A 17,516-nucleotide genomic window follows, 5' to 3' on the forward strand; every position below is an offset into this window, starting at 1 on the left:
ATAGAATATATTAACAAAAGATTCGAGTTTAGTACGCCAAACCTTACAAAATCTGTTTTTAAAACATAAAAATCTTAAATGTAATCGCAAACTGAGAAATAATCTTCAACAATCGCTGATTTGTATTGAAAAATATCTTTTTTTTAGTTTTTCAATTAACATCAGAGTTGTTTCGCTTCGGTTAAAAATAATTAATTGAGTTTTTGTAAGTTACCGTTAAGAGATATTGCTGAGAAATCAAGTGACCTCACTATCGCCTACCATACCACGCTGTAAAAATGGGATTTCGAAGCACAAAGCTTTTTTGAGTGCAAAAAAAATTAAAATTATCTACTTTATTCTCTAATAATTTGATAAAAAAGCCAAAATCTTCAACTTAAAATAAAATATTTCCATATTACCAATTATTTCTAGATTTTATAGATAATGGAGCACAAAAAGCATAAATTGCGCTTTTGGCGCAATTTCTCCAGGTTGAAGGTTAAAAGGTAAAAATTTACAGTAGGTATTATAATGGAATAAGAACGCTTCTTTTCGATATCCGCCTTACAACACATCCAACTCCGGGGGCAATGGTATCTTCTTGCTAATGGCAAACTTCCGCAGTGCCTCGTATTTGTGGCGCATAGTTTCTACCTCATCTCGCAAGCGATTGTTGTTGTCGTGCATATCTTCCATATCGCGCCATTCCTGACTTTTCTCCGTTTCCAGTTCGTCCTTCTGCTCGATCCGTTTGATTCGGCAACTGGCTGCGTACCCTCGATTTTTAAGCGTCCGACGACGCTGCTTCATGCGTACGATTTCATCACGGGTGAGGCCCCTCAACTTTAGAGTTCGGTTCAGGTCCCGCACCGATATGGTCACTAGCTCGTCGTCACTGATATCCGGAATGGGACAAGGGGACAGCGGAGCCTGTAAAGAGAGCCAACGCAAGCGCATGAGTTAGTGGATTGATGCTACTCAACCTTCGGGGGTCGCCCCAACTCGTCTATAATTACTTCGTTCCAGTGACTTCTTTTAGAATGCATCGTCGACTATAAATGAAAAATAGAGAAATGATGAAAATGTATGTAAGTTTTATCCACTTTTCTTCGGGATTGGCATCGAAGTTTTTTTTCGTTTGACGCCCTTGGAAAATTGGAATCTGTTTTTTCAAAGCGACTGGCTCTTCTCAAGGACATTTGTAGTATGTGAGAAATATGTAAATCAAAGCGAACGCGAAACTTTGCTTACCTGAGTACTTTTGCGTTCCCGTTTGATTTCCTGGGGCATTTTTAGGCAGAATTTTCTAGCAACATCCAGAAGATGACGCTCCTTTATTGATTTTCTGGCCTGAAATATGTGAAAACGGGACCGTTCAGATCGAGTGTAACAATGCGAATAGAGAAACGCAAAAGAATAACGGAAACTGCAAGTCATTTTCGGATAATTACCACCAACCTTGATTGAGAGAGAGGCCCCCTTCCGTCTTATGGATTGATGCACTAAACTTGGATTTTTATTGATTTTATCAGAATTATTGAAGTAAAAATATGGATTTCCTAAACTATTTTAAGTGATTTTAGATTTATTTTAGCCTGTTTTAAAATCTACACTTGTGATCTACACAGGTATCGAAGAAGCACGAAGTAAATATTTTGATTGGATGACGCTTGGTCTGAAGAATCTTTTCTCACGAAAAATCGGAAAGAAACCATGAGAAACGTCTTACATCTCTACACTGCACCAAATAACTTATTCATTAAATGAATAAGTTATTTGGTGCAGTGTAGAGATGTAAGACGTTTCTCATGGTTTCTTTCCGATTTTTCGTGAGAAAAGATTCTTCAGACCAAGCGTCATCCAATCAAAATATTTACTTCGTGCTTCTTCGATACCTGTGTAGATCACAAGTGTAGATTTTAAAACAGGCTAAAATAAATCTAAAAAAAAAATATATGTATTAAAATGAAAGTCATCATCCAAGTCACTTACACGCTCGAAATTCATTAACCAATTATCGTTAAAAAGTAACCATTTTCACACCTTTTCGCGTTAAGTGATTTTTTGGTTTTTTCCATAGAAGTCATTTTTTGACTTCTCTTGAGAAGTGGAAATATGGTTACTTTTTAACCGCAAGAAATTATTGCGCAGAAGTTGAAAAACGGTTAATTTTGAACCATATCGCAGAAGGAAGGGAAACAGGTTTTTTTTTCCTTAAAATACTAGAATTTGGAATGATTTCAACGGAAAATGAAAAATGATGCGGGTTTAAGAGCAGCTTATTTATTTAAAAACTAAATCCTTTATATCCAGAGAAGCACCAGCAGAGCTTGTTCTTGGAAGCGTTGTTCATAGCCGTCATACGGGGGCCGCCATCCTCTTCCGAATAAAGTTCCGAGTGTTCTTGCTGTACAGACGCACCTCTTACACAAGAAGTTTTTCTCAAATAAATTTTATGTTCTGATCCTAATATTAAAATATTATTAAAAATTATGAAATAATTAAAAAATTAACCCTAAATATTTGTGAGGGGTGGTAAATCGATGCTTGAGTTGATATCATTCTTCTTCAGCAATCTGTTGCGACTTGGGTGGTAGATCATGAGAAAAGTGCAATAGTTTTCCAGGACGATTCCTCGAACACTTTTTAATTTTCATAGCAGAAACTCACAACTTGTAGGTTTGGATACATTTTGACTTGGTACCTTAAATTCAATTTCAGTATTTTTTTCTGATTTTTTGTATTAGAAAAAAGCTGAACAAGAAAGTAATTGAACATGCTTGATTTGCATAAATCTTCTATAATTAGAAAGTTTTGGCAACACTGTACGATCAGCTGTCAACTTCTGTCACCGTTTTCGCAGCAGCCATCACTGTTTTTCTTCATGCTGGAGAAAAATGTCTGCTCTGCTTAGGTGTCTCCTCCCATCTTAGGTAAATTTTGTTGAAAAAATCAATTTTCCTTCAACTGGAAAGACTTTTTTGCTTATTTCCATTTTCTCCACGAACTAATGAATTGTTTTTCAGATTCCGTTGAGTGGAAGCACGCCCCCGATCGTCTGGAATTCGGTCCACGTACTGGGCGAGATAGAGACTGTCTCTTGATGATTGATATCTAATTTTCGGGGTACGGCTAGGTGAAAAATAAGTTATGCCAATATGAGCTCGAACGAAGCCCACTGGGAACCGCTGGCGGAGATTTATTTGTCCTATCCGGAGGCGGTGAGTTCTGGGGCTGGTGCTACCAATGCGATTCGGGAAAAGAAAAACTGCACCTACTGTCTGTGCAGTCGGGTGTTCATCCGGAACTACTACGACGTGTATGTGTCCACCCTCGAGAGACTGGAACCAAGTAAGTGGATTTTTTTTAAATGATAGCATTTATGATTAAGAGGAGATTAACCCTCAATAACCCAAATTATTTTTGCTTATAAATTCACAGAAGTTTACATACCAACAACTTTTTTTCTACGATAAACTTGATAAATATTAAGGATTTTTTTAAAACAATTTCTTAATAAATTGCATAACTACAGGCGACAAAGAACTTTATTTTCAGTACTTTTTCGGTTGTAGGTATTTTTTTATATGAATTCATACGAACAGTAAACTTTGTACACATTTGTCGATCAAAATTTGTTGTGTTAATTCAATGTGTTATCATTATTTCCCAAACCCTCCTTCCCCCCCGCTCCCCTTTAGACGCTATTTATATTTCTCCCCATCTTCCTATCCTAACTTGGATATTTTTTATAAAAAAATCAATTCAAAATGGGTTCTACCTCATACACCTAACTGCTAATAACTTTCACAGTGATGTCGATTGCCTGCCTTTAAATCAAAGTAAAGCAACACTCGTTATCAGTATGAAAGAACTTGGAGTGATTCTTGACCAACGGCTAGATTTTAATATTCATACTAACTGTATTTTCGATAGAGTTTCAAGATGTTTGAGCCTTATACTTCGCTCGACTAATAAGTCCTCGAAGTTATCTGGTGTGATAGATCCTCTTGTATCCTTCTATTGTTTGGTATTGCCAACATTGAAATTCATCAAGTCCACAGAGAATAGTTATGACACCTAACAAAGAATAGCCGAAGTTGACGGGATCTTCTTCTGTAGTTGCTATGCTCCACCAAGGTGATCCTTGGATAAGTTTTGCGATAAGGTGGATAAGCTCATTGAAGAACTCGCGCGTGTCCCGAAGAATGAAGAAAATTAACAATATCTAACACATAATTTTCATTTATTTTCCAGGTATGCCCGAGACACCATTGGATCAGCAAAAGTTGCAGGACACCATAGTTGATGAACCGGAGCTTGTCGAAAGTGTCTCCAAGGAGTTGGTTCCTACACCGCTGTCAGTCAAGGACACAATCGAGCCTTCTCTCGAAGACATCGAGGATGATGTGTTCAGCGAGGAACCGGTGCTCCGCAAACAACTTAGTTTCAGCCGTAATCCACTGGCCTTAAAATGGGAGACGGCTAGCAGCGAGGTTAGCTGTTACTTTAGCGCTAGCGCATCACATTCCGACACCAATTACTGCAGCACCGATGAGCATGAGCATAATTTGCACGGGGGAGCAACTTTGCGGGGCGTGACAGCCGGTGGTCACAAGTTCTACAGTCATCATCAAGGGGGAATGCATTCCAGCGACAGTGGAGCGGACATTTCGGAAAAGAATTTTGCTGGCGCTTTCGACAAGAAGGAGTCATTTTTCCAGGGTGTTCAGGAAATGCTTGCGGACGAGGCCAGCAAGGTTGCGGCTTCTTTGGTGCATGCCGAGAGAAATAACAGTCTTCCGGAGGTGTTTGGACGTGAAGATCTACAGGAAGCCTGGGAAGCTTATTGGAACAAGCACGGAGAGTCAATCATATGGGCTTCTTGGATCGAAAAGTACAGTGATTACATTAATCCGGAATATATGGATCAAGTTCCTGCGACCGCAACTGGTAGTAATAATTCGCCACATTCCAAGAGTGAAGCCACTCCGGACACAACCTATGATGCTTCCAAGCACTTTTCCTTCGACAACACGGAAGCATTTGAATCCAAAGCACCACCGACTGAGATCATCGTTTCCACTTGCTCACCTCATCCCTATAGCCGGAACGACGGATGGAATCCACTGAATACGTCGCCCGGTGAGCAGGACATTTGGACCGCCCACCGATCCAATTCGGCTGAAAATGATGCCCTGTTGAGTCCTCGATGCGATTCGGTTACCTCCAGCATTCCGCTGACCATCGGGACGACTGATTCCATGACAAACGTTACACGGATGACTATTTCTAGCTATGGGTTCGACGATAGCTCTAAGGTTAGCTCCGAATCGTCCCATCTGAGCGAATCCAGTTTGAGTGAGCAAATTTCGTCCGGCATAACGGACAGTTCTAATAGTTCGGACATGCTGGCCACCGAGTTTCAGGTAGGAGCTTCCTCCAGTCTGCAACAGGAAGATGAAAACACGCAGGATGGCGAGCAATACTGGCAGATTCTGTGGCAAAAACATTTCCAGGAGCTGTATGCAAAGCACTATAATCTTTTTATGGTGGAACGCGGAGATGAACCCGAGACTCCCGGGAACGTCAATCAATGGCCTCGACTGCACAAAAGAAAGCGAAACAGCAGCAGTGGCTCGGGACTGGTTCATGGAAGGTTTGTTATATCAAAGTAATATTTGGAAAATTATGTACCTAATGTTGCCCTTATATTTAACAGGTCGACTGCAGCAGATCAACTTCCGGAAATGGTTGCGCAACTTAAATTAGACCTCCCGTCGCCTAACAAGAAAGATCCCATCACAAACAATCCACCAGTAGATGCAGATTCTGAGCAGAAGGGCTCCTCAGACAAAAACACCAAACAACAATCTCAAACTACCGAATGCCACATGGTTGAAGACTTAAGTGGAGCTCTGGAAGCGTACGGTTTGCCTACATCGTTCGGTAAACCATCAAGAAAATCCAACAACAACGATGACGGAGGCGGAGACGAAGACCCACCGGAAGATCGTCCAACGACGCTTAAGCGTTGCCATGAAAGTGATACAGAAGAGTCGCCCAATGACCGTCTCAAGGCAGCTTTCGAGCTGATGGGTTATGCCTTTTCGGATCCAGCCAATCGCAATGAATCGGCCGATTCGATTATCAACATTACTGGTGAGGTGGTCTACCGAAAGAAGCACATAAGACTGCACAATCGGGTGCTTAAAATGCGTCAGCACCACAAACCGAAGCACACCTATTTCGATGACGATGGTAACGAGATAACGGGTGCCGGTGGTTCCGAGAAGGATGATGCCGCTCCGGAAGCTCTGATGCATACCTCCTCAGACGATGATGATCCGGCGGTGGTGTCTGCTGTTGGCCAAAGCGGAACCCGGAGTGTTTCGTCGAGTGTCCGCTCCAGCGCCATACTGGACTACAATGTTCAGCTGCAGGCCAAGGAGATCGAATCGCAGGACGACAACGAGGAGGAGAAACATGACGAGAATCCACCGTCGGAGGAAGCGCTGGACGAAGTGGTTGTGCAAGTAAGTTTAAGGCTTTTTTTTAATTTAAAATAAATCAAATTGTTGACGATTGATCTACATTCATGCAATTAAGTTTTCACAGCCAACAGAATAACCATAACCTTTCGTTTCAGCCTCCGGCCAAAAAGGAGAAGAAAAAGAAACGTAAACCTAAATTCGTGGCCAGTCTGCCGCCGGAAATTGCCAACGACAAATCGCTGCTCAAGTATTGGTACAAGCGATTTTCGCTGTTCTCTCTGTTCGATTCGGGCATTAAGCTGGATCGGGAAAGTTGGTTCTCCGTAACGCCGGAGAAGGTAGCCTCCCATACAGCCGAACGATGCCGATCGGATCTGCTGGTCGATGCGTTCTGTGGATGTGGCGGAAATTCGATTCAATTCGCGTTCACCTGCCAGCGGGTGATTGCTATCGACATCGACCCGCGAAAGATCGAAATGGCTCGGCACAATGCGACAGTTTATGGGGTGGCCGACCGAATCGAGTTTATTGTGGGAGATTTTCTGGTGTTGGCAGATAGACTCCGGGCGGATACGGTGTTCCTTTCGCCTCCCTGGGGAGGACCCAGTTATCTGAAGGATGAAGTGTACGATCTGGAAACCTCGCTTGTTCCCGTTCCTGCCAGTGAACTAATGCGAAAGGCACGTCAAATTAGCAGTAACGTAGCGATGTACTTGCCACGTAATTCGAATGCCCAACAGCTTACGATGCTGGCCGGTCCGAACAATGCCGTTGAAGTGGAACAGAACTTCTTGGACCGGAAGCTGATTGCCTTGACAGCATACTACGGGGATCTCATAAACGAATAACGGCACCCCCGTTCGAAGGTAAGATATTCGTAGAACCTACTTATATTAGAATACTGAGGCAGATGAACAGGACAAGTTACTTACAATGATCCTCGCGCAAAGAGTAGCGCAATTTTATGTAGCAAGTAACGTTTTTCTTACGTTTTTATATGAGCAATCTTTTTGAATAGTACAATTTTTATAATTGCATGATTCAAATTCAACAAAACATACAGAAAATACCCAACCAAGAGTATAAGTCACAAAGATGTCTTTATTTTTTACTAATTAGTAGAACTATATTTCGTAGATTTATGTTTTTTCTTAGCTGGATTAAATATACAGATACTTTTCTTTAGTTTTTGAATCCCTTGGTTTAAAATAACGTCCATAGACATGATAACACCAATTCAAGAGATCTTTCAGATTGTCGCTTAGTCAGTGTTACTAACAGTTTATTTTGTATCCGGAAAATTTAATGTTTTACTCCTGCATAGATTTTTTTTAAGTTTCATTCATTGAAATTTCGCACGTAAATTTAAAATTGGCTTTCTTCCCTGAAACTGCAATCGGCATTTTAACAGAATGCCAACAAAATATTTACTCAAAATTACATATTCGAATTTTAAGCAGAAACTTTGTTTCGAGTTTTGTGTTGATTGCTTGATTATTGGTTCATTTCAGTCATTGTGCCCTTCGATGGGTAACTAATCAATTCCTGAGATTGAATACAATTATTATGAGAAGAAAAATTAAGATGAATACGTCGTACTTAGTCGATTGAAATAAACGAAAAAAATAACTGTGAATCATGACAAGTGGAAAAAAAACTAGTATTGAGTGATTATTCCTTCCGAAACCATCCTTGGGTTAAAGTGATAATAGTAACAAAAAGAAAACTAAGTACCTAACCGTAGAAAATGTTCCTAGGAACAGCCAGATAAATCGAACAAACTCGGCCATAAAAAAGTAACAACCATTAAGAAACAAAGTTCACGTTCAAGGTTAATCGCAGACGCGAGCAAGCTTTCTTTAAGCACCTTGCCTCTCCTGGTGGCCGTTTCACATGAGTCTGTTGAAGGTCGTCGTCGTAGGCTCCTCGGAAATCGATGGCTCTGTGGGTAACAGGTTTCCTTTTCTTCGAGTAGAAGGTAACAACAAAGCATGAATTATAATGTGGTGGCTTCCTAGAAAACCCATCAAAAATGATAGGTTTACTGACCTGAAAATATGAGCTTTAACATTTTTAAAGCGTTTTTAAAGATGTCAAAAAATTCTCTCTAGTCTTGTGCTGAAATTCCCCGAACGCTTGTTGAACTCGTTGATGATTCAATCGGCCGAAAATGCGTTTATTGCATAGCTTTTACAGCCTCTTTCAGTGGTCTGTGTTGCTGACTAAACTCCCTGCCTGCCCTCATCTTGACCATTTGTTCTCTGACTGGGTGGTGAAATTGCATCATTTGCCTGTCAGCTGTTGGAACCGGTTTTGCGGTTTTGATTGATTGCATATACCTACACAATGAAGCTGGCGCATTTCGAATGAGGGCTTCCTACCGGATCCAACACAACTTCATCATTTTCTCAACTTTAATAGCTTTCGGGTGTTTGGACTAAAAACTTCTTGGCTTAAAAAGTTTACAAATCACTCTCATTTTTCTCAAAAAATGATAAAAATTTTTGAAGTCTTGATTTCGTGTGATAAAATTTCGAATAAGTATTGAATTCCTTGCAGCCAATTTTCGCATATCGGTTTAAAAGTAACATGAAATATTTTATTTCTACTTTATTGATTCTAATTTTTGGAGCATGCGGTCCGCGAACCCGCAGTTTGACATGCCTACGCTACACCCTTAAGTTTTGATGAAAATATTCATAGACAAATCCATTCTTTCAACATTTGGGACCTCTTCTTTCAACGATTCAAGGCCTGACCTCCCCTCAAGTCGGCGATACGAGAGTATTGACCGTAATAATTACTCGGGGTTAATCATTCCTAAGGATGAAAATCCCAGAAAAAAGTATCGTGAATTACCCTTTTTCATGCGATATGCACTGCGAAGACAGGACCTCCGTCTAATCTCCGCCGCTTACCTCATAGGGAACGATACCACTCGGATAGTGCCCGTCAATCCACGGTCTCTCTATGAGTTATCCTATCAACTTGCGACCCATCCCCGAGTTCCATTACGCAGTAGACCCTGTCTCAATTTTGTAGTTTGACCAAACGTCTCCCACTTAAATGTCCCCCCCTCCATGGGATCTCCCTAATTGGCTTCGTTATAACCATGTTAAGCTACCTTTTTTCCATCTTTTAATGTTTGTAAACTCACACCCCCATCTGGCTTCGACGCTTCTCGGATACTATCGGCAGCGTAAACGACAACTGCGACGATCCCGTGTCTTCTGCTAGGCTGAGCAGTCCGCACTATCCCGTATTTGCGCCTACATCCGTGGCCAGAAGGCACTAAGTTGCAGCTGGCCTATATGTGATCGGGAGATCGAGATCGGGAACGTAAGTGGAGATGGATTGGGCACGCGCTGCAAAGAGATGAGATCGAGATTTGCAGAGAGGCGCTTGAATGGAATGCAGAGCGATATCGAAGAAGAGGCAGGCCCAGAAATTCGTGGCGGCAAAGCCTAGCCGCACAAGTAAGAACTGTCAACGAGAATCTTGACTGGAATCGAGTGTAGACGCTGGCTCCGGATCACAAACAGTGGAGGTTTTTTACCACGGCCCTATGCACCGGAGGATAGCGCAGGAACATAAAGTAAGTAAATAAGTAAGTGTATTGTCTCACGACATAACCTGATGAACAATATTCCTCCAATTCACTCGGTCCATGGCAATTGTTCTCCAACTTGGGCATCCTATATACGCCAGAACACGAAATCATGCTCTAACCACCTCGCTCGTTGCGCCTTCACCACCTTCTGGATACTGGGTTCGCCGTAGAGTCGCTCGTGGTTCATCCTTCGCCTCCACACTACGTTCTTCTGCACGCCGCCAGAGATGGTTCTTAACACTCGTCGTTTGGCAGGTCTTCCTGGAGCAATATCCATGTCTCGTGCCCGTAGAGAATAACCGGTCTAAAGAGCGTCATTTAGAGGTTACACTTCGTGCGAGGGCTAAGGCTTCTCGAACACAGTTGCTTGTGGAGTCCACAGTAGGCATGACTTCCGCTGATCATTCTCGGCTGGTGTCATTTTCTGCGGTCATCAGTAAGCCGAGATAGACAAAGTCTTTGACTATCGAGGTCATCGTGTTGTATGCGGCTTTGAAGTCGGTGAATAGATGGTGCGTAGAGACTTGGCGTTCAGGGAATTTTTGTAGGATTTGTCGTAAAGTGAAGATCTAGTCCGTCGTAGCCCGTTCCTCCATGGAGGCGGCTCCACCGTCTTGATCACCTGCATGTGCGCCGTTCAGGTGTTCATCGAAGTGCTGCTTCCATGTTTTGATCACCTCACGATTGTCCGACAGGATGCCCCCGTCCTTATCCCGGCACATTTCGGCTTTTTTTTCTCCTGGAAAATTCGGACTCGCTGCCTCTTCCGCTGTCGGTGATTTTCCACGTTTCGACGGGTTCTTCTTTGGATTACTGCAGCCCGCGCGGCGTTCTCTCCGTCCATCACTCTCCTAAACTCCTCGTCGAACCAATCGTTCCGACGAGTTCGTTCCACATGCCCGATGACGTTCTCCGCAGCACCGTTGATGGCTGTCTTTATGGTATCCCAACAGTCCTCAAGAGAGGCGTCAAGCTCGCCCTCTGCCGGCAGCGCTGCTTCGAGCGATTGCGCGTAGTTTGCCGCGACCTCAGATTGCTTCAGTCGTGCGATATTCAACCGAGGCGGGCGTGTCGGTTTCGTATGTTGTTCATTATGGAGAGTTTTGGGCGCATCTTCACCATTACCAGATAATGGTCTGACTCGATTTCGGCGCCTCGACAGGATCTGACGTCGATGATGTCCGAGAAGTGAAGGCTGTCTATCAAAACTTGGTCTATCTGTGATTGCGTTTGGAACGGTGATCTCCAGGTGTACTTATGTTGGAGGGGGTGCTGGAAAAAGGTACTACGTACGGTCCTTCGTTTAGAGCCGGCGAAATCTATTAGTCTGAGGCCGTTTTCGTTGATCAGCTGGTGCGCACTGAACCTTCCAATTGCCGGTTTGAATTCACCCCTCTTGTCGACCTGAGCGTTAAAATCCAAGATGACGATCTTGATATCATGTTTTGGGCAGCGGTCGTATTCACGTTCAAGCTGCGCGTAGAATTCGTCTTTGTCGTCATCGATTATTCCGAGATGAGGGCTGTGCACGTTTATGATGCTGTTGTTGAAAAACCGACCTTTGATTCTATTGGAAAAGCAAGCATTGATCTGTTAATATCGATCTTAGTAATCATTGCATTGTAACTAGGCGTAACCAATCAATAAAAATTTTCACTCTTGTTTGAACTCTCTTAAAAGCAAGTCACATTCATTCCTTGCGCCCCACATCTGCTAATAGGTTATGGGCCTATTCTGAAGAGTTTTTCAGCAAGATTTTCAAGAAGTGAAACCAAATCGAAATGGCTTCAAGTTCTTCAAGCAATTCCTCAAGCGCAGCTGGAAACAACGCAGTCCAGAATTCGGCGAGTTTTCCTGGCATCGAACGCCTGATTGGTCGCGAAAATTGGGCAACCTGGAAGTTTGCCGTCCAAACGTTCCTGGAGCTCGAAGACCTGTGGTGTGCCGTAAAACCGAACCAGAAGGAGGATGGAACGTTAGAGGCTGTCGATTTCGCGAAGGATCGCCGAGCAAGAGCCAAGATTATTTTGCTTCTTGACCCAATCAACTACGTGCACGTCCCAAAAGCACCAACGGCCCGGGAAGTTTGGATTCAGCTGGAAAAAGCCTTCGAGGATTCTGGATTGTATCGCAGAGTGACCCTCATCCACAAGCTCATCAAGACCGAACTTTCTACGTGTGGATCAATGGCCGAATACGTCAACGAGATCATTTCCACCGCTCACCAGCTCAACGGAATCGGTTTCGTCCTGTCGCAAGAATGGATCGGAACATTTCTTCTGGCCGGCCTGCCCGAAGACTATCGTCCGATGATAATGGCATTGGAAAATTCTGGTATCCCCGTGACTGGCGACGTGATCAAAACGAAACTTCTCCAGGAAACTCAAACCTCAACAGCGAACACAGCGTTGACCGCTAGCAAGAAAGCAGTAAGTAGTGTTCCTGTTAAGAAGAAGAACGAGAATCCGAAGGGTCCCAGGTGCCGGAAATGTTCGAAATACGGACACATCGCTAAGGATCGGCTGATCGGCACATCAGCGCGAAAGGAAAACGCATTTTGTTCTGTCCTTTCCACGTTTTCCTCGGCAAACGACTACGATTGGTTCTTTGACTCAGGAGCCAGTGTACACATGACCAAACAACGGAATTGGCTACAAAATTTGAAACCGTCGGATGGAACTGTGGTAGCAGCAAACGGTGGTTGTATGAAGATTGTTGCAACTGGTGAAGCGATTTTGCAACCGACGTCCAAGGCAGGTCCAATTCCCGTAAGCGACGTCCAATTTCTACCTGAACTTTCTGCAAATCTGCTATCAGTCAATCAGATTGTAAAGAAAGGTCCCACCGTGGTTTTCAAGAACACCGGATGTCAAGTCATCAACCAGTGCGGCGATGTTATTGCAACCGGAAGTCACAACGATGACTTATTCAAGCTGGAGCAACGGAAGCAGGAGACTCGAAGCGCGTTATCCTGCGCAGCCGCTGCTAGTCTTGATATTTGGCATCGGAGACTAGGTCATCTCAATATTCAAGGCGTACGCAAGTTGGTGTCTTCTTTGGCAAATGGCGTCAAAATTACTGACGAAATCTTCGAGGACTGCAAGATTTGTCCGATGGGTAAGCAGTGTCGGAACCCATTCAGCAAACAGGGAAGCCGAGCGGCCGTTATAAAGGGCTACTCGCAGCGAAAGGGGGTGGATTATGACGAAACATATTCTCTTGTTGTCCGTCATAGTTCGCTCCGGTACCTCTTTGCCCTGGCTGCCAAACACAACCTCGAAGTGGACCAGATGGACGCCATAACCGCTTTCCTGCAAGGCGAGATGGAGGAGGAGATTTATATGGAGCAGCCCCCCTGCTTCCAAGACTCAAGCCGAACGAAGGTGTGTCGCTTGAACAAAGCGCTCTAAGGCCTGAAACAATCCAGCCGGATCTGGAACATCAAGCTAGACGCAGCTTTGAAGAAGATGGATCTAAAGGCTTCAGGGCACGATCCATGTCTCTATCACCGGATAAAAGATGGCAAAATTCTCTTTGTTGCTATCTATGTGGATGACCTCATCATTTTGAGCAACGACAATAAAACTAAAAATGAGCTCAAACAGAAACTTGGCAGCGTCTTCCACATGAAGGATCTCGGGCCAGCAAAAAGTTGTCTTGGTATCAGAGTTACACGAACCAAAGACTCCGTGATGCTGGACCAGGAAGCATATATTGGAACTGTACTCAAACGTTTCAATATGAACGATGCGAAGCCTGCGACGACCCCGATGAACAGCGGAGAGAAACTGACCAAGGAACCAACACCGAAACCCGAAGAAGCGGAGCAGCTGAAGAAAATCCCTTATCAGGAAGCCGTCGGAAGCCTGATGTACCTCGCACAGTGTACCCGACCGGACATCCTGTTTGCCGTCAACAAGCTGAGCAGATTCAACACCAATCCCTCTCTCAAACACTAGGAGGCCGTTAAACATCTACTGAGGTACCCGAAGGGAACTGCAGAATACAAGCTGCGGTATACGAGGCAAGGCGAATCGAAACTCATCGGTTACTCCGACGCAGATTGGGCGGCAGATCTCGACGATAGGAAATCCACAAGCGGATACATTTTCCTATTACAAGGCGGAGCGGTGTCCTGGTGCTGCAAGCGTCAAACTACGGTGGTACTCTCGACCTGCGAAGCTGAATATATGGCACTTTCAGCTGCCGTACAAGAAGCCTGTTGGTGGTCCGGACTTTTGTCTCAGTTCGATCAACCAGAAGCAATCGTGCTGAGATGCGACAATCAGAGCACCATTTGCATCGCAAAAAATGCTGGATACACACCTCGGACGAAGCACATCGATATTCGGCACCATTTCATCCGAGACGTGCTGGATCGCAAAACTGTGGCGTTGTCGTTCGTAAGCACTGATCAACAAGTTGCTGACGGATTGACAAAACCCCTGCAGCGGATCAAATTGGAGCGGGATCGAATCAAGATGGGTATCCTGAAAATATCGAATTAAACAGATCAGCTTAAGGAGGAGTATTGGAAAAGCAAGCATTGATCTGTAACTAGGCGTAACCAATCAATAAAAATTTTCACTCTTGTTTGAACTCTCTTAAAAGCAAGTCAAATTCATTCCTTGCGCCCCACATCTGCTAATAGATTCTCTACCGGCACATTCGTGGGCCGATCGGCATCCTCCCTATCACGCGCTTCTTCATCTTCCCCATCACTATAAAAGCTATTCCAAGCCCGTGTGTGTTGCCCCAGCTCTGGTAGATGGCATGACCATCTTGGTACGTTCGTACCGTTCGTAGCCCTTCCAACATACCTCCTGCAGCGCTACGATGCCGAATTTGCGGCTCTTCAATTCTTTCAATTCGTCGTTCGCAGGGAATCGGAGTTGTAAGACAAAAGGTGATATGACCGCTACCCGAAGGTTGGGTGTATGGGGTCTCAAATTGCTCATTATCTACCTTTCGCCAGCCGTATAATACAAGTATGGTACGAGATAGTTCTCAAAGTAGCCCAATGCTTATTTTTCGAAGCTCTTTAAATCACTATTGAACTCAAAGCTGGACGCTAATCGTAGTATAAAGCTTCGACGTTGTAGCGACAAAAACCTTTGCCTTGCTATTCTAAGCAACAGTTACGTTGATCTTCTTCCTAGTGCAGCCCAAATATTTTCATGGTTGAGATAATAGAACACCTATCTCAGGGTCTGGGGCCGATCATCTGGCATAGGGTCAAAATAAAAGATCCGGAGCCAACACCTTCAGCTAATGCCAGCCAAGGTTCTCGTAAACAGCGCTTATTTCAGCGGATAGACTACGTTGCTTCCAACTTCTAGGCCTGCCTCTTCTACGATGCTCATCTGGATTCTAGTCAAGCAACTCTCTGCAAATCTCGTTCTCATCTCTTCGCAGCGAGGATCCAATTCATCTCCACTTAAGTTCCCGAATCTCTATTTCAAACGCCTTTTGATGATACTGCCCAGCAAACATTTATGAAGGTATAACACAGTAACAACAGAATTATTCAAACAATTATACCAGATGAAAAGATTGTATTAAACTTACCAAAATAGCATATAGCTACAAAATTGGAGGCGATATATCTACAATGACAAGATTCCAACGATTTGATTTTCCCACAAAAAGCAAAAGATACGAAAAAAATAATTTCCCCGACCGAGATTTGAACGCCAGTCCTCCGAGTTGACTGTCCCATGTCTTACCACGATGCCAACTCATCAACTGATATGATCCACGCTATAGCTCTATGGGTGAGATTCTCTTTTTACGAACCGGTCAAAAGAAGAGACCGGAAAGAGTGTCGATTGAAGGACCGCCCATTCATCGTAAATCAGTTCACTCAAATCGTAAATGTTGAATTAGAATATTGTCAACTTTTTGGAGACATATTTACGAATAGATTAAACAACTACCCGATTCAACTTTTTTTGGGCAAAGCTTGTCGTAAATGAATGATGGAAAATCACTCAATACCAACGTGTTTACGATGGTTATTGAAAATGTCTTAATATTCGATTTGGATTATCATTTCTATTACGATTTCATGTTAGCTGGGTGGCGATGCAGTTCCACGTTTGGGATCCAGTTGCTAGTCCTCCAAGCGCAGATAATATTCCGAGCAGTGATTCACAAATACTTACAGTTTTCGCATCGTCGCCGCATATGTGCACCAAGTTTTGCATCCGTACAACAATACGAATTTGACGTTCGAGTTGGAGGCTCGGATTTACGTTCGTTGAGATCTATCATCAGCCAGATCAAGGTCGTTTAGCTGCTCCACTGTCGAAGGATTCCACGGTAATCCACGGTTTGGCGATCGATCCAGTCATCCATTACGATGAGAACGTGGTGAAAGTTTACATGCTTGTCTCACTCCAGCAGTTACCTATGGGAACGTATGATACTGTTGTCCACGTTTCTTCCTCCCATGGTTCCAGCCGTCTTCGCGTTCAATACTACTCAGTGGGCCCGGCCTAGATAAGATGAATAGTAAATGCATTTTTACTATTCACCGGGATGCTGATAAGATCTGGCTGTGTACGTATCATAAGCATAAGCATAAGCATTGTCTCACTCCAGCAGTAACCGGAATTAGATTGGACAAGACACCGTCGTGCAGGACCTTGCACTAAGATGCCTCGTACTGTGCTCTGCTTCGATGAGATGGACTAATATCTCTGACACTCCTGGTCGTCCAAGAACAGCCCAGACGTTTCCATGGTTCAGTCGGTCGAATGCTTTTGAGGAAATCATTGAACACCAGCAGAAAAATATTGGATGTTAATGATTTGTTCCAGTTTTTTACATACAATTTTAGTTATTTTTTCTACTATCTTTTCAGCTACCAAACTTCGTAAAGTTTTTAAAATGAATTAGGCAAAAACTGCGCATGTAAAAGTCTGTTTTCTTCCAACTTCTTCGCGTGTATTTCTGGATACTCATCCTTCAGATGACGAAACGAATGTAATAAGCTAAATTTGATCTTCCTGAAGCAATAAATCGTTCCTAAAGACCTGGAAACAGTAAAACAAACTTGGACTCTGTATAGAAAGAGGTTTGCTCACCCAAGCCAGCTGATGATGGCTTGATTTGCGTTGGCGGAATCTCGCGCACTTTTGAATACCTCTCTGACTCTACTCTAGGAGGTGGACCAGAGTGAAGAGTCATTCACTAACGCGGCGGATCGATACAACTAACCCCACACACACGGTACGGCAGGGTGTAGGCCGTGTTGTGATCAATGGGCCATGTAATTGTGCCACCGCACACACCAAACGGATCACTACAGTAAATGGAGGTATTTGCTTACCTGGTTGTGATTTGTTTTTTTTTCTCTCCAGTTGCACTCAGTTCGGAGGACAACTTTTTGATTGGAGATCGATTCTACTAGTCACGATTGTGCTGAT

The 17,516-nt window shown here is 43.6% G+C and overlaps 2 protein-coding genes across 6 annotated transcripts; one reads left to right on the forward strand and one right to left on the reverse strand.

The window, feature by feature from the left end:
- Window positions 1–320: 320 nt before the first annotated feature.
- Window positions 321–17,192, reverse strand: LOC129745557 (transcription factor MafK). Of its 5 annotated transcripts, none has more exons than XM_055738690.1 (4): window positions 17,175–17,192; window positions 1,234–1,332; window positions 999–1,034; window positions 321–912 (listed from the first exon to the last, which is right to left on the reverse strand). In XM_055738690.1, the coding sequence occupies exons 2-4, from the start codon at window positions 1,270–1,272 to the stop codon at window positions 547–549; spliced, it is 441 nt and encodes a 146-aa protein (XP_055594665.1). In that variant the 5' UTR covers window positions 1,273–1,332; window positions 17,175–17,192; the 3' UTR covers window positions 321–546. The 5 variants fall into 5 exon arrangements, with proteins under 5 accessions (XP_055594665.1, XP_055594664.1, XP_055594663.1 ...); XM_055738689.1 differs by lacking the exon at window positions 17,175–17,192 and adding an exon at window positions 1,434–1,640; XM_055738688.1 differs by lacking the exon at window positions 17,175–17,192 and adding an exon at window positions 1,441–1,639.
- On the forward strand, window positions 2,799–8,112 carry LOC129745556 (trimethylguanosine synthase). The gene is made up of 5 exons (XM_055738687.1): window positions 2,799–2,915; window positions 3,009–3,333; window positions 4,240–5,641; window positions 5,705–6,518; window positions 6,632–8,112. Exons 2-5 carry the CDS (start codon window positions 3,141–3,143, stop codon window positions 7,322–7,324), a joined length of 3,102 nt encoding a protein of 1,033 aa, XP_055594662.1. The 5' UTR covers window positions 2,799–2,915; window positions 3,009–3,140; the 3' UTR covers window positions 7,325–8,112.
- Window positions 17,193–17,516: the final 324 nt, after the last annotated feature.

The sequence above is a fragment of the Uranotaenia lowii genome, chromosome 2, assembly GCF_029784155.1.
Source record: "Uranotaenia lowii strain MFRU-FL chromosome 2, ASM2978415v1, whole genome shotgun sequence".
NCBI classification, from domain to species: Eukaryota; Metazoa; Arthropoda; class Insecta; order Diptera; family Culicidae; genus Uranotaenia; species Uranotaenia lowii.

Bases quoted from the DNA above. Each gene is read 5' to 3' on its own strand.
- LOC129745557 (XM_055738690.1), bottom strand. From the start codon at position 1,272: ATGCCCCAGGAAATCAAACGGGAACGCAAAAGTACTCAG. The intron at 1,035-1,233 runs GTAAGCAAAGTT...TTTCATTTATAG, and splicing joins GGGAACGCAAAAGTACTCAG to TCGACGATGCATTCTAAAAG. The intron at 913-998 runs GTAATTATAGAC...CTCTCTTTACAG, and splicing joins AAAGAAGTCACTGGAACGAA to GCTCCGCTGTCCCCTTGTCC.
- LOC129745556 (XM_055738687.1), top strand. From the start codon at position 3,141: ATGAGCTCGAACGAAGCCCACTGGGAACCGCTGGCGGAGATTTATTTG. The intron at 3,334-4,239 runs GTAAGTGGATTT...TTTATTTTCCAG, and splicing joins CCTCGAGAGACTGGAACCAA to GTATGCCCGAGACACCATTG. The intron at 6,519-6,631 runs GTAAGTTTAAGG...CTTTCGTTTCAG, and splicing joins TGGACGAAGTGGTTGTGCAA to CCTCCGGCCAAAAAGGAGAA.